At 36.5% G+C, this 25,646-nt stretch overlaps 1 protein-coding gene and 1 long non-coding RNA gene across 2 annotated transcripts in view; one reads left to right on the top strand and one right to left on the bottom strand.

Moving 5' to 3' along the window:
• FGF10 (fibroblast growth factor 10) overlaps window positions 1-25,646 on the bottom strand; it is a 61,688-nt gene that overhangs the window by 4,953 nt on the left and 31,089 nt on the right. The window contains exon 2 of the mRNA XM_062621780.1: window positions 2,905-3,008. Coding sequence (XP_062477764.1) covers window positions 2,905-3,008 — 104 coding nt within the window. The remainder of the gene's footprint in view (window positions 1-2,904; window positions 3,009-25,646) is intronic.
• Window positions 1-25,646, top strand: part of LOC134165222 (uncharacterized) — a 47,336-nt gene that overhangs the window by 17,634 nt on the left and 4,056 nt on the right. The window contains exon 2 of the long non-coding RNA XR_009965440.1: window positions 10,541-10,730. This is a non-coding gene — a long non-coding RNA (uncharacterized LOC134165222). The remainder of the gene's footprint in view (window positions 1-10,540; window positions 10,731-25,646) is intronic.

Genomic DNA, 25,646 nt, shown 5'->3' with positions numbered 1-25,646 from the left:
CACTTTTATACATATCTTCTGTACAATGAAGATAAGAATGCTTTGTTTCAACAAACAAGTACTTTCTACTTGTTTGTAGTGGGTATAAAACTCCCTAGTTTTATCAAGTTACTTGTATTCCACTTAGAAGGCTTTTGAAAGTGGAATAATTACAACATACTTTAATTACAACCAAAAATTTGTATTCAGAAAATGAGATGTCGTTTCACAGCTCAGGCAGAAGCATGTCACAATCTTAGAGTGTGATATATTAACTACATGTGGTATGTTTACCCTGTCTATGAACAAGACAATAAATACGTCTCAACAATAAAACAATTTTCATGGCACAGATAAGAATTTTAGGGGCATTTTATCTTTTATTATGATCAAAATCCTCAGATATTCAGCTAGTAAAGATATAGAAAATATCCACATGAATAAAAAAGGATATATTTTAAAAATATATTTTTCATTCCTATTAATTTAAATCAGAATTTTTAAACTGCCAATGATCAGTACTTTGATATAGTAAGAACTTTTGGGTCTGTAATTAATATTTCATTTATTTGCTGCTAAGGCCACAGAATGCTTATATTTTCCTAGCAGAATTTTGTATATTCAGACTTAATTTGGTTCCCAAAATGTTCTTTGACTTTGGAATTAGTAGTTAGTTGAACAATGTCTGGCACGATCAAGAGAAGACTCTATATGACCCTTGATACTGCCTGTATTCATAAAGATATACATAGCTAATTTAATATTTATTTACTGCAACATGCCACCTCTGGTGTCAAGATACTAAGGAGGCAGGTGACCAGCAATCAGTTCTAAACTGCAGTAACTTCTGTCATCTGCTTATTTTGTTAAAGAAACCAAATAGTCTTCTTTTAGTCTCTCATTCTAACCAAAGTAAGTCAAATGGAAAAGTATTTGATAAACATAGAAAGTCTTACTTAACTTGTTTTCCCAGATGCAGAACTGTACTCAAATCCAAACTTTTATCTCTATTCTTAGATAATAAAGAGAGAACAGATGATGTTGTGATGTGGTTAAGAAGTCTTATTGGCAGGGGTCTGAGTGTCAGCTCAGTACTGCTTTGCTCATTTCAAACAAATTTCAGCATAAACCTACACCAGTGTCTATTGTGCACATGCTCAAGAGTGTTTTTAAAATTGTTATTGGTTCTGGTTTTCATATTCATCTGCAAGCTGCCACATTGTAGTAATATGAGTCTAACTGCAAGTCTTGGGAGGATGGGAAAAATAATAGAAGGATTCTTGAAATCTCTGAGGTATTACGGAATAGGTTTTGATAAGCCATTATGTTGTGATTTTATGATGTGAATATTGAAAAATTATCTCAGCTGGAATTAAAAAAAAGGCTTTCCACTTTCGTATCCTCCTGTCAACACTATTTCTAATACGCTATGAATTACTGAATCTTATGGAAGCAGTTTCCACCTAGGTACCTGAAAGCTGCTTTGACTTCTTTTGCGTGCATATAGGGTTGGGATGGATTCTCACCATATACCAGCTGTGGCTAAAACATGGGTAGAAAGATCTTTTCTCAAGCTTTGGGAAGGACCATCATAAATGACTAAATCAAACACTGTAAAATGAGATGTGTCAATTGAAGATGATGATTTATGCTATCACCTTCACGTAAGTGCAGACGCATATCCACGATCAATTAGTGTAACTTAAGTTACAAAAGGTCACTTTGTCAGCAACTCAGTATATCTTACACCTCCCAGTGGTGCAGGACTGAGCACTGATTATCCTGTATTTCTGACTAGTGTAATACTAGAAATTAAAATACACATTTACAGGAGTTTAAGAAAAATTTCTTTGTTTTGGTCTCTCCTGAATGTGATTTTTCGACACTGTACAGGAGTTTAGAAAGGAGTGACTAGCTACAATGCAGATCAAGAAGGACAGTTTATATAGTTTGTATGAACTACACCCAACCCATAGAAACGCTTCCTTAAAACACAGGACCAAATGACTTTAAGCCCCTGGAGTTGCAGTTGAAACTGGCATTACTTCATTCTTTTCAGCAGAGGTAAGAGGCTTAGCTGTATCGCCTGAGGATAAAGCCAGCCCCAGTATCTATCTGTGACCTGCTCTTTTTTAAGCATATAGGTATTTGAAAGCAATCTAAAGATTGGTTCATAACCTTTGCATATGACTTGAATAAGTTTACATTTATGTGGGCTCATACTCACTGGAACTGGCAAAACTGGCCTAACTACAGGCAAAATTACAAACCAAACCAAATGTAATACTAGAACAATCTGGTATTTGTGTAATCACATGGATGTGTGAGGGTACACTTGAGTTTAGTAGTCAGATTTATAGATTATTGTATCGGACACTCTTCAAATTATACCCAAATTCTGCTCAGTCAAACCTTATCTGCTTATATATAAGTTCACATCTGTCTGTACTGCCCATAATCTTGTTTGTTAATTAGTACACTCAATTGGAAGCTGACTACTCTAGAAATCTTCAAAGTTGTAATTTCATATTGGATGTGTCTGCTTCAACAGCTGATGTTTCCAAGATTTCAGGTACACTTTATCCACACATAGTAAATTACTGATAAATGTGACTGCACTGCAGAAAACCAGAGAAAAACAGCTTTAAAGATTACATTTTGTAGGATCCTCTCCATTGGCCACTACTTAATAAGAAAACTGACTGAAGCAATAAGCACAATAACTCCCAGCAGCTGCTTTGGTGTGATACAAGCTTAACAAACAAAGGGGAGATTGTGGAGAGTGAGGGTGCTGGTTTACCAGAGGATGAAACAGCTTATTTCAGCTCTCATTAGTCATAATACACAGTATTAGGGTTTTCAATAAGTAAAAAAGAGAACTATGTGGATAACTGAAATCCATTCGGAAGGTTAAAAAATACTTACAGAGCCGTAGACTTTTCCTTTCTTGTTCATGGCTAAATAATAGTTGCTCTTAATAGATTTAACTGCCACAACTCCAATTTCTACAGATGTTATTTCCAATATGCCTAAAAAATAAAAATTGAGCTATTTAATCACTTCATTAGAGGATTTTCTTACTATAGAAAAGTCAATAAGCCTGAAGACTATTAAACTTCTAATATTCAGAACCAACTGACCAGCAAACTTTTGTAAAATTCTTTAAACCATTGCAAGAATATACACAAACATTGTTTCAATTAATGTTTCCTTTGCTAACCCTGCATTTTAAACCCGACAAATACTGAAACAGCTTTATTCTTCTTAGCATAGATCTTAATAAAATTTATCATAAGAGACATCTGAACCACAGCATTAAATTAAATCTACAGCATATGTCAATAGAAATGTTAGATTTCCCACAATCTTCAAAACCAGTGGTAAACTATTTATTTCTTGTAGGACATTTAGATAAACTAAATCTCTTGGCTGAACTGAGCTGATAAATTCGCTTTTGGCAAGTGTGTTGACATTCTGGGATATAGTAAGACTAACCCTAACGGCCACACTATCTTTGTCTTTCAGATATCAGAAACATTTTGCTCTGTTTGTAATAAATATGATTAATTTTTTTTTTTTCTTTAAAACAGACTCTTTCTGGTATACTGGATGGCTCAAGGGGCCAGTAATGGGAGACAGGAATTTTCATCTCTATGTTTTCTGCCCAAGAGCATGCTGATTTGGGAGCAGTAGAAGTTACTTGACTTTAAGAGATCTCTTTTCAAATATTGCTAGAGTAACTGGATGGCTATGCTGTTTTATCATTGAATCTTAATACAGGATAAGTATATCTCCAACCAAATAACTTCTAAGTTGTTTATCCAGGTAGTATGCCTGGCTCCAACAATTCTCCTGATATTAAAACAGTAGTAGTCAGAACAATTATACATCTAAATCAGTAGTCACTAAGGGTCTAACAATAGGGAAATTACAGGAAGGGCAAAAGTGTTTAGAAACTGTAAAGAACATCCTAGACCAAGTAGACCAAGCCAACAAATAATGTGACAAATAGATCAGGTGGAAAAACCTTGCTGAATTGCTACCTGCTTAAAAAAAGAAAAAAAAAAAGAATCTGCAATAATTTCTTTCTCAATATATTCTATGTTTTTTGTCTGAACAAGGTAGTACTGGAAAATCCATATATTTTTTCATTTACTTAAAAATTCCTTTTGGTAAACACAGATCCACTGAACCCAACAGTGTAACTTGGAATTCAGGGCTTTTCACGGAAATGCTGATTTTCTGTCCCTGAAAACTGAATGCAGTCTGTTCAGAATGTGGAACCATGTGGACTTTATTGTGGAGCAGATGTGAGGAAGAAGTTCTTTTGCTGTAATATTTTTTTTAAATGGCTGCTTTATATACAATGCAAAAGCCATTCTGTATGGGCATTGAACTCAGGAGCGAGGGTGCTACTTCTTCTCTGACTGGAAGTAGAGACTTTCATGTTAGCTGGGCAGCAGCTGTTAGTCAAGCATGAGAAGGCAATAGCTGATTTTTATTGGGAAGTAAACTGATGATGCAGTTTATGTGTATGAAGGAGAGAGAGAACATCAAACTGGCCAATTTAACATGAAAGACCTCCTTTTGTCAAGAATGAGTGGTGGCTTTTCCTGGGTGCATTTTTAAATATATATAAAATTCTGTATTTATATAAGCTGCATAATATTTTGATATTAAGATATATAAATTCTAATGCAATAACCAGAACCTTTGTTTTTACTTAGTGAGAAACATTAGGCTGGCAACAGATACAAGGTCTCTAGTCTTTACATGTAAGAAAGACTTCAGTGAGAACTGCAAGATAAACAGTAGGTCTAGGACCTATTGAAGCCCCTCACAAAACGGAACATATTAAACAAGAAATAATGGGGAAAAAAAAATACCTTGCTCAACTCTGTAACGAGATGAAAGTGAAGGATTCCTTTGTTTAAATATTGGTATAAAAATGCAAATATAAATGTTGACAGACACATCAATCATGTGCAATTAAAAAACCCCCAATTGATAAAGTCTGCTGTTGCAAGATTTTTATGATATGATTCTTATTTGTAGCATTATAAAAAATCAGCATTGCTATGGATAGAGTTCCATTTATAAACTAAGAAAACTTTACCTTTACTGTGAAATATCTGAATATCCACTGAGCTTCTTATAGCTGCCTGAGAACAATTCTGCATTAATGGCCTCTCAGTCTTGAAACTCAGATTTGAAAAAGCAAAGTGAATGCACAGTTGCATACAGAGCTGCAAGTCTGCTGCTTGTGAGAGAGTAAAAACAGTTCCCCAAATTAGCTTATTCCATCCTCAGTGGTACCCAACAGCAGCAAAGGCCTCTTCAGTAGCTTGAGGTGCTTAATTACTGCCAAGCAGAAAAGATATGGCTGGCTGTCTAAACAAAAACTCTAAACACGACTTCCAGTAGTTGTAACTAATGTTAACTTGAGAATTAGCACAAGATGCTTAGATGGAAATAAGAGGAGCTACAATGTGGGGAACTCTGTAATATAAGAAGACTCGGCAAATGTGAAGGAAGAGTCAGTTAAGACCCATGACCTACTTTGAAGGCTAAATGGTCTACTTTTGCAAAGGAGCCATATATAATTTTCCATACATAAGCTGAAAAGAATAATGCTCTCTCATCTCAAGAGAAGTTGTGAAGGCTCCTTAAATAGGTCTTGATAGTCAGCTCATATATACCAAATGTCATGCCATTGATATAAGCAGATCAGAGAGTTCATACTAGCCAAGGCCTATCATGTTTATATTAGTCTTAAATTCACATTTTCACGTTTTCACACTTTCAGAGTAAAGAAAACTCAAACTTGCTTTCCTGATTTTCTGTGAGAATATTAATACAGAACAGTGGACTTTAATATTTCTCCCATGTGAGACACGACCTAAAGTATTTATGCTGTAAATGAAAAAAAGTTAAGTAGGGTGCCTAAAGTTATGTGGGTAACAAACTATCAGATAATAAGAACGCTGTGCAAACACTACCACAGTGTTTTGCTGTGTTTTTTTTTAATTATATTTTTCATCCAAAAAGTGATGCGAAGAATATAGTCAATTCTTTCTACAGAAATTTATTGCTGCATTCTGAACTGTGTCACCAGCAAAACTAGGCTGGGTCCACCCATTTCTAACAAGGGCAGCAACCAAAAAAAAACCCCACAAAACCTCAAAGATACTGACATAAAATGTGCCATTATTAATCTTTACGTTAAAATGGATGTTATATTTTGAAATGAAGTTATATTTTGTCATATTATCCATGAAAATAACACCATGTTAGACCATTTCAAGTCACTGTTACACCTGAAGCTGAAGGAGAACAGTTCTTAAATAAGAAACTTGTACTGAATAAACCCATTTTAAGTGTCTTGCACTTGAATGATGGAAATGATATGTCCTCTTCAGTACAATACCTAAGCTAACACAAGTATTCATATAATAAAAGATAGTAATTTTTTGTGGTGAAGTTTGTTTGCAATCTTACGTTCCATTATATCCTCAGTGGAGCAGTTGAAAGGAGGTAATCAGGCGTAATGTTATTACATTTACATTTTGTCTTCAGTAACTAGCTTAATTATACCTAGTTACGCTATTTAACTGGAGCCAAATGTAGCTGAATTCTTCAGAACTATTATCAGTTTGATCTCATCACCAGTGTTCCTGGATTTATTGAGTGTGTTTTGTGTATTTGGAAGTTGAAAAGTGCATAATTTTCCATGACAATTTTGCATAGTCTAACCTCTGCAGTATTTGGTGGGGAGGAGGGAAAATTTTATTGAGTATTTTTCTTTTAACTTAGTTTAATAGTCTTGATCTATCACGCTTTAGTAACAGGGACCTAATAATGCTAAAAATGGTAATTTCCTACACTGCTACTCTCTATATGTCCCGGATACCCCACTGGAATTACATGATAGTTACAAGAAGAAAAGTAGCTTTTGTCTAGATTGCAAATTATTCAGTATTATTTACAGATTTTCTCAGGAGACTCTCTTATGAGTTTGATACAAATCTATTGAAGACAAAAGGAATCATTTCCTAGGTGCCAGTGATGTAGACGAAAATTTCAAAGGTCAGCATGAGAACACCAACGCATCTGACATGGATCTACAAGCAGAAGTCCTTAAAACCTTTCAAAACCTTGGAATAGACGGGATTGAAATCAAATGCCTTTGATGTAAGGGTGAAAATATGCATTTGATTATTCTTGAGTCATTGTTAAGTTCAGCAGGAATGTATAAAAAAAGAAATTGAGACATAACAGTATGAAGTTTAAAACTAGTGTTTTCCCCATCTAACGAAACTGACTTTGATGGCAGAGCAAATTTTGTATTTTCCTCAAGGTCTATGCAGTAGAGTCATTGGCTGTGATTGCACGTCTATACTACTGCAATAAAAAATAGGCTGTCAAGATTAACGCTCTAAAATTTCATATTCTTCAAGTGCTACAGGCTTGGCGGTAAGAGCCTATGTGTTGTCATAGACAGTATGTCTGAAAGGATGACAGACCACTGTGGGTACTCCCCTGGCCTTAGTTAGGAGAACAACACTCGACAGATGGTTGCCCTCAGACACCTTCAAAAAATTCAATTCTATGACCTGCCAGGTAAGCTCCTCTCCGTCTACATTAGAAAGTGTTTTAGAATCCAATCTGCAGGTCGAAGGAGGTGATCCTACTCTACTCTCTTCTCGTGAGACCCCACTTGGGGTACTGTATACAGTTCTGGTCTCCTCAACATATAAAGGACATGGAACAGTTGGAACAGGTCCAGAAGATGGCCATGAGGATGATCAAGGGACTGGAGCATCTCCTGTATGAAGATAGCCTGAGAAAGTTGGGGATGTTCAGCCTGGAGAACAGAAGCTGTGTGGAGACCTCAGAACAGCATTCCAGTATTTGAAGGGAGCCTACAAGGATGCCAGAGAGGGACATTTCATCAGGGACTGTAACAACAGGACAAGGGGCAATGGGTTTAAACTGAAACAGGGGAAGTTCAGGTTACATATACGGAAGAAGTTCTTTACTGTGCAAGTGGTGAGGCGCTGGAACAGGTTACCCAGAGAAGTGGTAAATGCTCCATCCCTGTCAGTGTCCAAGGCCAGGCTGGACAGAGCCTTGGGCAATGCGGTCTAGTGTGAGGTGTCTCTGCTCATGGTAGTGGGAATGGAACTAAATCATCTTAAGGTCCTTTCCAACCCTAACCATTCTATATTTCTATGATTTGAAATGGCCTTCTTGTAATTTGAGCCTATTAATTCTTGTTTAAACTCTAAACTAACTTGGAAAATGAGATATTTTCTTTGCAGAAACCTTTTACATATTCAGTATTTATTATCACACCTACCTAACTAGCTACCAATTTCTGCTCTCTAGCACAGTTTTTCAATGTTTTCCTTAAAGCTGTCAGGTTTTCTAGACCTTTGGATACTCTTGTGCTTGTGCCCACAGAATGGTCATAGTCCTCTTACTGAAATCTTACCAGTATTAATACATGAAGGAACATTTCATATTTCTGCACAGAATGTATGCATACTCACACATTTATGCATGTTTACTTTTACATTAATATGATAATACTGATTCATGTTTAATTTGTGATACACCACCTCAGATACATGGAATAAATGTAAGCAATTATTCCTCATTCTGTAGTTGTAAGTTTGATTACTTCTGATTAAATGCTGTGCTTTGAACAGGTCCCAGTTAAATGCCCATTTTTTTATTTCATAGTTTGTCTAATTTGTCAATATTGTTTTGAGTTCTTATTCAGTCTGCCAAAATATTTGCAACTATTATAGGCTTCATATTGCCTTCAACTTCAATAACCATATTTTTCGTCCTTCATTCAAGACATTAATGAATTTCTGATTAGGAGATATCCTGAAGAGAGTCTTGGAACTTGGTGCCTCTGTTCAGGTTTGCAGTGAAAACCTGCTAATTCCCTAGTATGGCTGTAAGATTTTGCTTGCTGATCTTACTTATGAGGATATCATTAGAGAGATTAGAGTCAAAAATCTTTCTGAAATTTATGATGTCTACTTACTTCTTTCCTATAAATGAAGATTTTTATCTAATCACAACTGAAAATTAGGTTGCTATGGTATTACTTCTCTTTGATTAATTCTTTTTGGTCAGTAATTTCTTTTGTGTTTATAACCATGTATTTAAAAATTATTTTCCCTGTATTTTTCTCAGGATATGCTGACTTGTCTCTAGGTCTTTGTTTTTCCCTTTTTAAAGAAATGTAGCATATTTACTGCTTCCTCAGTTATCTGAGGAGTGTTTCTTTTTTTTTTCCACAAGTTTTCAGAATGAATCTCTATAGACTTTTGGCCAGCCTACTCAGTAGAGTGAGTAAATTTTATCAAGTTAAAACCAGATAAATCATCTAACTCATTTTGATCTTGTTCTTTTTCTGTTCCAACCAATATTAACTTTTCTCTGGAGCTCCTGTTTCTTTGCTGTGAAAACTGAAAAAAAAGTGAAACTTCAACATACTGTGATGCTTGTTTCTTATACCTTCTTTTATAACATTGCTTGGGCTCAGGCATTTCCATGACTTAAAACTTTTAACTCCAAGAAAATGTGTAAGGTAAAAAATTTCCATACTATAATGTGACTTGTAATTAGGTGTGATAATAAAAGCTATCAAAAATCAATATTCTTGGAGGAAAATTCTTGTTATTAGTGACTTGTTTCTGGTTCCATGCTTTTTAGGAACTTGGAAAGAAAAATAAAATAATTAAAAAAGAAATGCTGTGGCCTCCATTATGGTTTTAAAACAGATAGCACGCTGTTATTCTACAGCCGTGATTCTGTAAACTTCAACAATTACAACTAATCCCCTTTGACCACATCCACTCTAAAAGCATAGCTTTCAATAGCCAAACCATTTCCAACTCATTATAATTAGAAACATTTAAAACATCAACTTGAGATGTGCCCTGTAGCTATGCATGTGCTGTCTTTACAGGTCCCAAAGGCTAGAAACATATTCCCAATAGAAACCAAATATATTTAACTTAAATAAACTGTATTTTTATAGTTTATAAAAATGATCATTATATAAATAACAAGGCAACAGAAAGCTGACTGGCTGTCTTTCTCTGCACAGAGGGACTGTAAAAAGTACTAGTGAAAAATTGCTCTTACATAATTCTGTAATTCTAAATGTCCCATGTTTTTATAAAAATTACAGTAATTTGAAACAAAAAGTTTCCTAGAAATATGCTAGAATATGAGCAAAAAAAATATCCTAGAGCTTGAGTGAAACTATTTCAAGTAATCTGATAGGACATTTGACAGAGAACCAGATGCATTATGAAGGCAGTACTGCAATGGATCCAAACATACCCTGCAATGAGAACCACTTGATCCTGTGACCAAATACAACTTGTCTGCAGTGAAATGAGGCAGTGGCCATTTCTCTACAGCTGCATCATTTGTGTAATAAGTTCTTAAAAAGCACTTTAAATGTCTGTAACTCTAGTTGAAGTCCTTTAACATAGAGAAACAGGACCACTTTGCATCTTCCTTTCCTTTTCAGAGATTAGCCCATATATGAGGCAATCCACAGGCACTCACTCCCTCCCTTGCCTGCAGAAATACTGCAAATGAGGAGTGAATTCAGCTGGATGGAATGTGATCATGACTGAGAGCTTCCAAAACTTTCCAGTTTCCCAAATGGTGACAGGAAGCTGCTGCTCTTGGTGGGCAACTGGAGAGAATGGAACTTCGTAACATTCGTTTGAACTGATTTTTCAGAAATTTTGTTTGTACACCCTCCAGTGAACTTCTCTGAAGAGGTAGCTTTGACTGGCATTGGTTTGCATCAAACAAAGTCACTGAAAAGGCAAAACATTAAAGATTTAGTAGTTCAAAAAGCTCTCTTAGTAGGTATCTTGAAAAAGAGTGGTTTGAAAGCAATAAGAAAACAGGTTGGATGTGGTTCATGAAAGAGTGAAGTACTAAGGAATGAGAGGCCACTGACAGTGTTTCCACTCTGTTTCACCATTTACACCTGTGCAAAGCAAGCTGAAAACATCCCCAGGTGACAAGTTATATTGTTCTTATCTTTTCTTTGTTTTGTATAAGAATTACTGACAACAGAAAGCCAAAGATGATGGAGTAGAAGATAGGAAATGGAAGATGGGCTAAGACAGACTCGCCTTTGGAAGTATTTTCAGCAAGAAAAAGCAGTTCCATTAAAATGTAATCTTACAATCTTACAGATTTTACAGTAGTCTTTGAAGGCAGCTTAAGATACAAACTTATGTTGCCATGTAAATGATGCCACACTTATGGGCATAAATATCAAATAATAACCAATGTGAACCTTAACTTGATCCTTTACTTAAAACTAAAACTTCATGTGCAGATAAAATCAGTTCAGTGCTTTTCATTATTATTTAATATTTTCTAAGACCTCCACCCTTCCTGCTCTAAATCAGAAGTGAAAGTACTGAAAGATTGCAAAGCAAGTTGCTAACGTGTCATCTTTAGATCAACTATAGCCAAAATTCTAGGGTCCCATGAGGTTTCCAGTCCAATTCCCACATCTGATGATTTGGATAAGACTGAGATATGCATCCAAACTTCTGGAAGGCTGTGGGAACAGGACCTCTGAGCCTTCCTGCATTAGCACAATATCAGCATAAGATGTGAAATCTCCATGGTGCATACATACCATGTAAAAGACTAACTATTAGAGTCTTTTCTCAGACCCACAAGGGGATTATAGGAAACTAAAGTGTTCCTCATTTCCTTATCTACTGCTTTTATAGCTTTAATATCATAGCATAACAAGGACCACTTAGCAGTGTTCTGTAGACCAAGTAAATGGAAGGGTGTCAGAAGCAAGAGTACATGGGAAGAGAGAACTTCATTAACAATGCAATAGTGAGAGCTGTTGATTAGCAAAGGAGGAGTTTAAGTTTAGCTACAAGAATGACAGGAATCATTTTAGCTAGTATACACCTGACACTTAACAGAAACAATCCAGGAACAGTTATCCTACGTTTTTCCCTCTTGTCAATGAAGAGAGGCATCTCCAAAGAACAGTTCTAAACACCACCAATCTCTGTAAAATGTCCAAAGTTAGATGAGATAATCTTAAGTAAAGGAAGTTCTGGAAGCGACTCTGGGGACATATCAATGCTGTCAGTTGAATTCAGATCTGCACTCTACGATGCCTTGTCCATCACCTTCATCACTAACGTGGAAGCATGTCATCAGATTTAGCCAAAGTTCTAGAACTATCATGCAGGAGGGAAGATAAACAGTTTGCTTCCTTCACATGGATTTAATTCATGCAGTGGAGATGGGATGGCTACAGGTAGAGCCAACTGTACTGAGCTCATTAATCAGAGATCAAGATTTCTTGAGCTCTATGCTTTGATGGAGATTAGGCATAGACAGTGTCAGAATTCATTAGCCGACCTGTTTCTGGGATGGAGGTTTTATAACTTACGACTCATACTGACCGAAGAATGGTAGCAGTTCATACACCAAGAGAAAAAAACAACACCCACCCCAGTATATATGGTTGAATGCAGCATTGTAGTTATCTGATTTGTTAGATTTCTTGACAAAGATGGCTTAAGGAGTTCCAGCCCTCCCCTACCCCGGATACATTTTCCTGCCTCTGTGCTGAAGTTCACCAACCCTTCAAGTATAGCAGCACTATAAACAAAATCATTGGAATGATCTGTCTTGGAAATAACTCTCAATAGAAAACAAATCAACCTAAACCCCTAAGGACTAAACAATCCAAGTTTTTTGTAGTCATTCCTAGTAGTATATGTTTTCTAGACCTCCTATTGCTCTCCTGGTACCTTTCCAATTGGCCAATTTTTTAGAAATGAGGTGCCCAAGACTGGACTGATGTACTAACAAGGGCCTGATGGGTACTGAATTGAACAGAAAGATTACTTCATGTGTTTATAAGGAAACTTGGATCCCAATCCAAATCCTAATCGAAACTTGGCAGTCCATATATGTTTCCATTTAGTAGACAGGACCAGGCACTCAGGATTTCTGCCAGATCTTAAATTTTTAGGTCTCCACAGAACTACACAGGAGAATGAAAAGCATATAAGAGACTAGTAAGAGACTAGAGCTCAGTAAATTTTCTCAGCTGCCTATTTCAGCCTGGGTGGAATCCTGAATTACCTTTCACATTCATGATCATTACATTTACCTCTTGCATTTTACCATTTATTTAAGTTTCAATGTGAATATTTGCCAACTGGAATAAACTGGATGACGTTAAGGCTGTTCATTGACCATCCTAACACACAAGGAAGGGATAATACATAAGTAGTGGCATTGCAGAAGAAACAGTCAAAACACATGGTGACTGCCAAGAGAAGTAGCTGTCCACCACCTGCAATCTCAGGGAAGGGAGGTCTTCTCTGTTCCCGCAGTCAGCTGCTGCTCAGCCAGGAGCTTCTAGCAGATACAGTAAATATATTCACAGTTGGGGTACAAATTATAATTAAATGGAGCCAGTCGCTATTTACCACTTGCAGGTATTAGCAGGCGGAAGTGAGACAGGGTGTTAAACTGGTCAGAGGATGTATAAACATGAAAAAAAGTATCCCTGTGAGACATATGGAGGTTTTGAGGCTTAAGAAACTAAGTGTGCTGCTGACGGCCTCTGTTACTTGTCTGTCAACAATCTTTATTCCCATTACAGGTTTGTTGCCTCCTACTGAGACTATCTGACATACGGTAACTGTTCCAGCTAAGGCTGCTCAGCTGCACATCAAAACAAGACAAGTTTCTTTCAACAGTTATGTTTAATTTGGGGCCTTATTTGTTTTTGTGATGAATCTCAACTTGATTCCCCATTGTGCAGAAGAACAGGACTGGAAAAATATAGTCTGCCTTTTGCTAGTCTCAAATACTTATGTTCTTGAGAAATGTAGGAGAGAGAAGGACACTCACTGCATAACTGTACAACAAAGCTCGGCAATGTGGGTCTCACTGTCTGTGCTAGGTAGGATCCTCTCCTAAATTTGTATGGGCTTAATTACCTAATAATAGGGTAAAAGAAAAATCGCAAAGTTCAGCAGGCTCCTCTTTAAGAGACTATGACTAGGTACAGTTCCTAGCAGTATCCTGCTGCTGCTATGTTTCTCTGGAGGGAGGGAAAAAAAGGATGTTTTTGTGTTTTTCCTACAAATCAGAAAGCTTCCAAGCACACTAATCCACCACATCAATTAGTTGTTGGTTCTAACGGTTTATGCCTGTCTTTGCCTCATACAGGAAAAAGGAATTCATGGTATTTTTAAATATGGGATCCACATGTTTATACTGCAAGACTACCCCTGGACAGTTATAATGATCACTCTTTTTCACATAATTATCTTTGGTGGCAGTTACTCATCAACACTTTCAGCAGTTTTCTTCTACAATGCCAGAAATATTCCTAATATTGCTTGGTCACAGTAATCACTTTTTTTACAACAAATTTTATAATGACTCTGGGAACAGAATTAACATCTGAGAAATGTAGATTAGGGTTGTTGTATGGTCTGGGAGATGAGTATTAAGAAAATGACTGCAAACAATAGCTCAGTATATCTTAAAGTTCTTAACTGTTGCTTGTCCATTGTAGCTTTTTTTTTTTTTTTCCTCCACTAAATTCTTTTCTTAATGGACATGGAAGTGATCAAATTAAAGGCAGGTCTCTTACCCTAATACTCATATTTACATAGTTTGGGTCAATGTTGTATATGATTTTAAGATGCCCAGTCACAGTCTGTAAGTATCTCATAACCCTGTGAATAGTCTGCAAACAAGCTACTGTTAAAACTTTTCCAGATAAAATACTTCTTGAAAGACACAATTATTATAACAATTGTTATTGGACAATCTTGGAGTAAATAAACAGAGATTAATTGCAAGTTTTTACTATATGAGAAGATGTTAAGGCCCACAGTTTAGCAATTGAAAAGAATTCAGTGAGTTCTGATTACCAGTTTGCTGCTTTGTCCATTTTTTTTTTGTTTTCTCTGACACGAATATAATACTTAATTCATCCTAAATTACAACCAATCAGAAGACACCATTTAATAACCGCATTATTCTTGTTATAATGCTGTGTGATCAGCTTCTCACATTTTAATGTTAGGTTTGTACTTTGTCTTACATGTTTTGTACTATTCTTTCACCATCAAAGGTATGCTGAAACACCAAAGCAAGTAACAAGGTCTGTTCCCTTGTACACAGATGTAAACTATTGCCTGCTATAGTGTGAGCACCTGATGTATGTCTTTCACAGTGTTTTCATCTTCAGTACTTGACTGTCTCCTAACCTGGCTGGACCTGGTAACTGCAGTCCTCTAGTACAAACAGTTTTTTTAAAACTTTGATGAGCAATGATAAGTGCTGCCTTCTTAAACATTCATTCAACACCTCATCAAAAAGCAGGATGACAAAATCGTCAATCTTGCACAGAAACTTAAAAGGCTGATTTGAAAGAGCACAATCACTTCACACCCTTCTGCTTTCACTATCCTCAAGTCTCCTTCTATATTGCTTCCTATCTTCCTTCCTGACATCCTCAGCAGCTAACAAGCTTATTTTGCACACAAGATTGTATGATCTAATTGCACTTGGTTGTGCCACATGTCTTGTTCTTTTACTCAAAATCTGATTCTCTAGCCTGGGTTGCTGAAATCCTTTTGGTTTTCCCTTTCCTTGAACTATGTAAATCTCTTGCACAAATACAACACTGTGCTTGGGACAGTTAATGGACAATAAAATTCAGAAGGTTTGATACATTCTTTTCAGCTTTTTTATTCAACCTTTTGTATTAAATTGCTCTCAGGAGTTAACAGCACAAAATACCACTCAGCCAACCAACCCCAATCAACCACTGAATTGACAGCCAGTGCAGTTTCTGCTGTGATCCCAGTGGAATACTTGTCAGGGGATGTGTAGAGGGTAGGCAAAGACCCTCCTATCTTTTCCATATACTTTTATGTCAGGCTCAGAGATACTTCTGCTTACACTACTGTCTAACATTGCAAAGAGCACCTGGTCCCCAAACTGTTTGGTGAAAACAGGCTGACAATCATATTTGCACCTTCTAGGGTGGTCTGGTGCATCCCTGAGAGTGCTTGGTTAAAATTTCCCTCAGACTATTACCTCTAGAGACATTACCTATAGCCCTCAGACATGTCTGTGCTTTTTCCATTCTGAGTCTCCGACATATTGTGAAGACTGTGTGGTAGCCCACCAGTTTGCTGTTTGCATACTCTGGTGCCAAGGTCAAAGCCAAGGTCATAGAGACATCCTCTTGCAGGGCCTGGCGTGAGAGTGTATAAAATGAAAGAAACCAAGTCTGGCTTGTTCCTGTCCATATTTCTGCTTAGTGTACTTCCCTGCAGTTAACTATTCTGAGAATTCCCTGCAGAGAACTATCCTGAAATTCTGAAGCTCACTCCAGAAGGAAACAGTTCATGCCAAAAAAAAGCAAAGTGTGAGCCAGCATAGGCAACTTGAAAGGTCAGAAGCTCTGAATCCAAAAACCACCTGGGGAGCTAAGTTATTTAACAGTGCAGACCTAGTCTTAGACTGCTATGGAGATGATCAGCTGAAGGACAGAGCTGCCGTGTTTCTGTCTAGGATTTTGCATGTGGAGACAGATACTTCTGGGCAATGTCAGAGCAATAGTGTGTGTGCTGCTTCTATAGCCTGGCTACAGACAATAAATATAAAACTATGTACAATGTCTTACTGCTTGTGCATGAACCAGCTACACAATTACATTCCAAGAAGCATCAACTTTTCTATACACTTCTTGTATAACTGATGCATGTTAACTATAAATTAATAGGTTAAAAATAGGGAACAAAATTAACCATTTTTCTCAGGAAGGTAATCAGCAAATTACTGTGTTTTCTGTGCTCAACATATTCATTAAGGAGCAACAGTAATGCCATGACAAACCCTGCTGATTATACTAAACTATTCAGGGTAGTAAATCTGAAGGAGTTAACTGTGCAAGTATCTCAGGATCCAAGCTGACAAGGCAATAAAATACCAGATAAAATTCAGTGAAGGTGGATGTTGTAAAAAGTGTTGCACAGAGGGAAAGTAATGTTAGGTTTATAGACATGGAATGTGTTACAGAATGGCTTATGGCCCTGATATCACTTCTTGGTCTTAGGTAGTAAAACAAAAATTAGGAAGGTAGAGGACTGTGCTAGTGAATGTTTAGGAAATGGGAAGTATAGCAACGAAGTTTAAATCCATCTGTGCTTTTATTTTGAACACTCACTCTATCCTAGTCATCTGATAAAAGATGGAACAGAACTGGAAAAGCTACAGGAAAGGACAAGAGGCATGATCAGAAATAAGGATTAACTATTGTTTGAAGAATAACTAAAACCTAGGACTTTACAAGGTAGAACAGAAATGGTTTGAGGAGGGGGAATCTATAAAATTGTAGACCCACCTCAAGAAAATGAAGAAGCAACTATGCACTGAATCTTAAATAAAAGAATTGGTCAGACATTTAAAACAACAGAAAGTATTTTTTCACATTTGTTAGATTACAGCAGTCATTGGTGGCATGTCAGTTTACACGAACTGAAAAAAATCAGAACAATTACTTAAAAATATTTGTTCCTAGGACAAGTTAATAGATAATGTCATTAGTCTCTAAATTGCATACCGATGGATACTAAAATAAAGTATAATAGGCAGTTACCACTGCATGCTTGTTCTTCCTCCTCTTCAGTCTTCTACTGATACTGTCAGAGATAGGAAACCAGACTGACCTTTAGTCTGAAGCAGTAGACTTGACCTTTAATTCTCATGTATACATCTCCTCATATAGAGAAATGGAAGAAATTGCTGAAAAAAGCTAACAAAGGTTTGCCAAAAGCAAATTCTGTTAAAACTTATTTCATGACAATGTAATAGGTCATATAATGAAAAGAGCTATGCAGTTAGGCTTTTGACACTATCACATTACATTATCATAAATACACTAATTTCATACAAAACTGTATCGTAAGTGGGATGAAAATCAGTCTAGAAAACATTATTTACAGAACCATTCTCAATGATTTACTGCCAAAACAGAACAAATTACTCACAAATGTAATTTGAAGATGAAGAATGAGACAGTAATTTTACAGAAGAGTGTCTGGGTGGCTAGTGCTCCACAATATGAGCTTGAGTGAACAACACGGAAAGCAAACATACTCCTAGCATGTCTAAGCATGAATATAAGTGCATGAAATGCAAAAGAAAATCTTTCCACATACTCCAGCATTTGGAAAGCTTCTTCTGGGCTCTGGGCTAATTTCAAGGTATGTCTAAGGAGGGTAACCAGCATGGTCATAAGCCTAGAAAATATTATTTACAATGGAAAATTAAATAGATTCATCCTGTTTATCTTAAGAAGATGAGAGTTGGGAAGAGAAAGCATATCAGTAACTTTCAAATACTTAAAAGAATATCTGAAAAGAGGAATGCAATACTCCTTGCAAGAGGCAACAGAAATAACAAGCTCAACAGCACAGAAGAATAAGAGAGGATATTAAGAATAATAAGATTTTAATAAGGGTGGTAAAAAATCTCTGTATTCACTAAACTCGTTTGGAGTGTGTGCAGTCTTTAACAGCAAGTGATAAAGGGGGTTGGAACTAGACAGTCTTAAGGTCCTTTCCGACCCTAACTATTCTATGATTCTAAAGTTGTCCAGCAGAGTTGATGATAGGTATTATCCATATGTACAATGTGAGACATACATGGATGATAGGGATGCACCAAAAGATCTTTTGAGATTTCTTCCAAGCCTACGAAGCTGTGTTTCCATACATAACAATTCAAACCAGTGTTTCTGAAAATCTTGGACTTACTACACTACAGACCAGTAATCTGCACAGTGTTGTCATAGGAAGTCAAACATTTCTGGAAATGGATGGACTTGCAGTGCACATGGTGTGCAGCAGATGTCCTGAAACATTCAGGATTTTTGGTTACACAGAAATCAGTAAAAACTACTCCATGATATTTCTGATCAATGTGCTGGAATTCAAGAAGAAATGCAAAGAATCATTAAAAGGCCCAGGCAGCAGAGGTCAGTCCAGATGTGTTAGATCTAGGTGACAGTAGAAGTGTGATCATTTAGATTTCTCCCATAAAAACTTCAAGAGTGTAAATATTTTTTATAGTGCATGGTCTTTATAGATTCTGTAAAAACCTTGGAAATCTTGCCCCTGAATTGTGAACTTTGTGTCCCTCATACTCACGTTATTTCCAGGTTTGTACTTACTGATCCTAATTGATATCTGGTCAAATGCAATGCTAATCGTAATTGCTTTTTGCTTTAATAGAAATTATTCAAACACTGTAGTCAGTGGTGATTAGAAATCAGATACCTATTTACTTCTGTCAAGGAAAACATAATTATGACAACAATACTACGCCTTTTACACTGAAATCTGAAGGGAATTCTACTTACAAAATAACAAACTTGCATAGTGAGGTACCCTAAAGAACCTGGGATTCAGAATCTGCAAGCTGGACTCCTAACTGCAGTTCCTACAAGACTTAGAAATTTGTGGGAAACTTTTTCACAAATCAGGCTCACAGGCAGGAAATATCCTACAAAGCAAAGCATGAAGATAACAGAACCACTTCTGAAGATGTGATTCTTTATGTCCGTTTTACTCTGCCCACTTCCAATTAATTATTTTCTTTATATTCCTAATTTTACTGTGGCCTCTTTTTCCCCTCAATCCCACACTGTAATCTCTTTCTCTCACCTTGTGGTAGATAACTAACAAAAGAACTTGATAAAAAAAGAGTAAGTTGAAACATACAACTAAGAATCACAGTGGCTTCCTTTAAACTGTCAGTGTATTTATTTTCTTTATTTACTTTACTGGTTTGAAATCTGTGTGTGCCAAGACCACACTTCAGGAGCTCCTTGCTGTGTATAAACTAACACAATAATCAACACTTACAAGTCACTGCTAAATCTATTGTGATGCATCTGCACAATCATAACTCACTTCCATGCAACTACAAAGCAACTGGACTGCCTGACCCCACTCAGTCCCACCAGCTGCATTGTCAGCTGTCTATGAAAAAATGAAAGCCCTCAGAGAAAAGCAGGAGATAATAAACCAGTCTCTGGTAGGAAAGATGGAAGAAATTTTTATATCGGGATAAAATTATATTGAAAATATTTCCTTTGTTATGGCTACAGAGTAAAAACAATATATTACTGATACTATTTACAGGTGATTTTTGATTTCCATGTCTCATATATTTCATGTACGTACTGAACAACAGCTAGAGCTCTCTAAAATCTTTAAAAGGCCAGTTGGTAAACTACCTTCTCAGTTGCCTAGTATCAAAGTGTAACAGTTCTGGTAAAAAGATTTCTAGCATGCTGCCTGAAGGTACTCGAATATGTCAGTGCCACTGCTGCAAAAAATGGGTCTTGTCAGCTGACAAGACCCATTGCCCACTGACCTCAGAAATCCCTTCTATTTGATCCTCACTTTTTGAATACAATCTTATTTCCAATGTAACAATTCCAGTGCTGTGGGACACATAGAAAGGAGATCTACGGCCACCTTCCCAAACTGAGGCAGACTACCCACAGTAAGGAAGACTGGAAGCTTCCAAAGGCTGACTTAAGTTCATGCCAGATCTACCCTTCCTCCTTAAGTCCCATTTCAACAGGAGATGTCAGACAAGTCAGTAAGTGACCAGTCTGGCACAGTTCTCACGTGGTTCACCATTATTAGCTCAAACTCAAGATTTAAGTCCAGTGCTCAGAAATAAATTTTAACAAGCAATATGCTCTAATTTGTGAAGCCTTATCTCATCTTAGTTGATGTATAACACATAAAGTTAGTGATCACTACTCTTAGAAAATATACTGTAATCATCTGCTAATACTTCAGCAACTCCTTATGCCTCAGCTGCTTCTGACATATCATACATAGCTCTGAAAACTAACAAAAAATGTTCTTGCAGATCTGTGGCCTGAGGTTGATTAAATCTATCATTTCTCTTAGCTCAAAACTAGTAATTCGTCACTTCCCCGATTGCTTGCCTAGTATCTCATAACAGCTATATCTTTGTTTACATGAAAACCCTTGAGCTATAAGCTACTCATTAACAAACCTAAATGAGAATTTCCAGCAAATGCAGAAGTTATTAGGAGACGACAACCACCATAACTACTTAAACATTACTTCTTCAAGAAACCTGGCTTACTTTTTAGTAACAAGTGGGCTAAACCAAATCACTAATGGATTTGTTATAGGACCACTCTGTAATGTCTTCCCACTCAGCCCTCATAAAATAGTTTTTACCATGTATATTAAAAACAGGCTATTACTTGTTTACTGTTAATAGACATACTCCTGAATGCCATTTCCCCTTTATATCTGTGTACATGTTACAATACCCAGAGTGAGTATGACCCACATTCCAGGACTGTTAGAGCCAGTAAGATCAGTTTGAGAAGTGAGTAAACACTGTTGAATCACGACACTGATAGCTTTCCAGTAGTGACCTAGCAGAAAAATAGCTAAGCCTGAAAGAGGACTGAGCTATCTAAATCCTATGTCAGTGTTTTATCTACTGAGGTTACAGTATCTAATGAGAGCAAGCTTTCCTAATTACCTTAAAAGATCTGAATATCAACCACTGATTTCCAGCTTAACATTTCCAGTGTTGTGGGACATAGAAAATATTTGTAGATGCCTTTTCAATTCAGAAACAATTTATGTTGGAAAAGGCTTTTGGAGGTCATCTGGTCCAAACCCCAGAGACAAATTCAAAGTTTTGTTAAGTTGTTCTATTTCTCCTTTTTGGTATCTTTGTTAACTCTGATGTGTCTGTCCTGGTAAAGAGTTGACTGACTTCATGTTTGAGAATCATTAGAATTCATCTCCATCAACAGTCTCTTCCAAAACTTAATCTTCCCTGTGCAAACTGAAACCTAAGTGGAAGCCACTCTAGTACAACTGGCATCAGATTCAGAATCTGGTCTTGATTCCACTGTAAATGAATTAGGAGCGTTAAGCTTGCAGAAGATCACTGACTTTTGACAAGAAGGTGGCTAATAAGGCACTAGAAAACATGCAAGAAGACAGTGACAGCTGATTCTGATTTCTCTTCCAACATGTGGATTATGTTACATCCACCCAAGCGCTAAGCTTTCATCTCAAGCAATTGTGAAGGTGAAGGCTTCTGGGGTTTCATTCTTTAATTACGCCTGACTTAGAAATCACTTAACTTAGACTAACATGGATAGGAAGTCAAGTTCTGTTAGCTGTTCCACCTTTCACCTTACCACACATCTGGGAAATATTCAGATCAAGATCATAACCTAGCATTTTGGCATTAGCTACCTAAAAAAAACATTAAGATATCACCAACAATTTGCCTTTGACTGGGAAAATTAGAAGCATATTTGAGATGTAAACACTATTGTGGCACTAATTTTACTGGTAATGATTAAAAGCTGCTACTTTAACTATAATAGAATAAAGCAAAACTGACAGGTGTAGTCCATGCCCATTTTTAGTTTAAACAAGATAAGGAAATCCCAGTGGTATATCATATTCTGAATGAAACAGAAAGCTGGGAAAATTTAGAAATGAGTATTTTAGACAAGGTCTACAAATGGAAAGCAGTGTGTGTAAAATACTGTAACAAATTTGTGGTTACAAAGCAGAAGTGGGGATATGACCCAGCTTTTTCTGCTCTAACAGGCCTCTCTAATGCTTGATCTTAGGAGTTGTCTTTAAATGTAAACAGGGTAGATCTATGCATACCCTAGAGCTGACACAGTAAAGGGCAGCATTCATTAAACAATTTATTTTATATTAATTAGCCAATTTATTAGATGTCATTACGATCATTGTTTTTTTACTTCAAGAAAAAATATCAGAAATTAGAAGCTGGTAATACAGGAGTTCCAGGGAGAAAGAAGCTGAAGCTATCCAAATGCAGGAATGAGGAGACCCAAATTCCCTTTCCCCTACTGTTTCCAAATCAAAAGTCAGAAATGAAGTCTAAAGTTGGGCCTAGGTTATGAAGGATTTGCTTTTACTATCATATTGGCAAGCCTTGCTCACTTTTAGGATTATATCTGTGTGGAGGTTTCTTCTCAGAGGTGCAGAAGAGATCAAATTGTAAAAGCTGAAGACAGGAAAATTCATTATGGATGAAAGCACTTTAATAAAAAAACCTGATCAGGCTAAAGTACCAGCTATCAAAGAAAAAATGAAGATTGTCTACACCAAGACTAATGCCTGTCTGGGATATAGGATTAGCCAAATATTAGCTATGCTCAAACTGGAAGTTACTATTCTCTCTGCAGCATTCACTGTAGGAAATAAATAGGCTGCAATACATGTTATAAGAGATGCTATTGCTCTTTCCATACAGTTAAGATTTCTAAGATTTGCTGTATATTAGCAATTTACTATTTACTTTTTATTTTTCTTCTATTTATTTTCTTTCTTGGTTTTAGGTTAGAATTGTTGTAAAAAGAAAAATTTCCCCTCAGAAACAAGTGTTTCCTACTGTATCATATTTTCACATCAATAAGCACCAAAATAGTAATTCTGTCAAATCATGAAGCTGTATATGCTGCTAAAGATGTTGAAATGAGATACAGCTCAGGTTAAGGAAAGCATCTGTCTCACATGTTTGGTTTCTTAAGCCTTTGATGTTTTTCAAATATCAGTAGAGCCTTTTCCTCATCTTCCCTATTGCAGTCTAAGTTCAAAGAAAATACATCACAGAAAAGCTGAATTGTAACAAAAGTTTCCTAGGAGCTTTGAATTGCCACATACAGTTGCAGCATTTACAAGAAATGCTTTAATATCTGACCTGAGATCACTGAACATTTTTTGCTAGTTTGTGACCACTCATCTACCACAAGAAAAATAAATGAGGGTGGTGGAAATAAACTATATGTGCGTGGGGACATTGGAAGTATACATATAGGCCATTTACTGGCTGTAGGATTTGCTGTGAAAAATTCAGTTCCATATGCTGTATATGCTTTAATTTAATATCAAAATTTAGTGTTTGCTCCTTTGAGATAAGTGTGCCCGATTCTGCCATCTTAACACTTTAAGATTTTTCCCCACTCTCCTTCTGTTGCTTTGCCTGAAACCACAGAATGAATCAGCATTGTAAACAAAGCAGCACATCTACAATTACTTCTTGGTACACGAGGCTAAAACAGTGAATACTGACTTAATACTTAAACTAAACTAATTTTGGCGCTTATTTCCTTCAAACAAGCATTGGTTTCAAATACAGTTTTTTGAACATCTGTGACAATAAAATTCTGTCATACATATGTATGATGTGCAGAAACAACATGCATAATCACATGTGTAGGTGCTGAAGGTAGAAGTTTTCCTGCTAGGGAGAAATGAAAATACCACAGTATAAACTGAAAACAGCTCTTCTGAAATCCTTGGAATTCATTAGAGTCTGTGACTAGAGAAACGTGTGTAACATCACTTACCAGACCAATTGAAAAAAAACTACAGTTTTTGCAACTGTTGAGGCAGTACAGAAATTTTTTCCAGAAGAACATGATTTGTCTGTTTGTTAAGACAACTCAGGATCTGAAAGAGCAGCCCTGCCTCTGTCACAGGCTCCCTCACAGGCTAGGAACCTGTGCTGATTTATTTAAACCATTTGATTTGAATGGAATGCCTTTAGAGGCTTCACACTGTATCTGATAAAATATAAAACCCAAGCAAATAACATGTTTAATGACATCACTTTTTTCAGAGGAACTGTCACTTATTTTGTACTTTCACTGTGTTCAGCATGACAGTATTGGCACCACAGAGTTTAGGTGCTCCGCAAGCAATGTGTTGGCTCTACAGTGATTCAGATTAGTAGCTTGATTGCTGCTAGCTAGTTTAAAGCTAGCTTTAACAGCTCTGCAATACCATAGTGAAGAAATAATTTGTCTCTTCTCCAGGATAAACCTCACCCTTTGTTTTTGACTCATTCTGTTTCTCAGTGCTTAGCTACTGTCTGGCATTTGACGTTATCTTTTTATGGACCATTTGTCCAGTTGACCAGTATTGTTTCCACTTTTTTCCAGTCTTCTTGTGTCTTCAGATAGTACTTAGAAACTGGCATCTGGTTGTAAGGACTGAGTTGCTGTGAACAATTCAACATGCTCCTTTACTTAAAAGACATCAGAAAAAACAAATTACTTTTAAGTTCAGCTACAAAACTGAACTGATAGAGGTCACATCTTTATCTACACACTTGCCAGTATCTACATTCATCTTGTTCCTACCGCACGTAGGAAAAGGTTTATTTCACATGTATTTTTTTGCACAGGTATTAAACATATGTATCACTGTATACACATGTATACCTCACTCTGTCTCTGATGCAAAAAAAACAGATCCAACCGTATGAATGTTAGTTACTGAAATACTATTTATGAAGACTTCTTATATAGAGAGAACATTTCATATATAATTTAGAAATGTACTTCCAAACTCTGAACTACCTGTAACTGGATGTGAAATCCCTGGTATATTTCCTATCAGAAGTCAAATTGCTGCATAGATATCAAATTGTTCATACACTCAAATTATACTGAACATGTA

Source organism: Pezoporus occidentalis, unplaced genomic scaffold, assembly GCF_034315485.1.
Source record: "Pezoporus occidentalis ecotype Australia unplaced genomic scaffold, CSIRO_AGI_Poc_V1 ctg234, whole genome shotgun sequence".
NCBI classification, from domain to species: domain Eukaryota; kingdom Metazoa; phylum Chordata; class Aves; order Psittaciformes; family Psittacidae; genus Pezoporus; species Pezoporus occidentalis.
The sequence above is the reverse complement of the archived record's forward strand: the minus strand, read 5'-3'. Positions and strand labels throughout refer to the sequence as shown.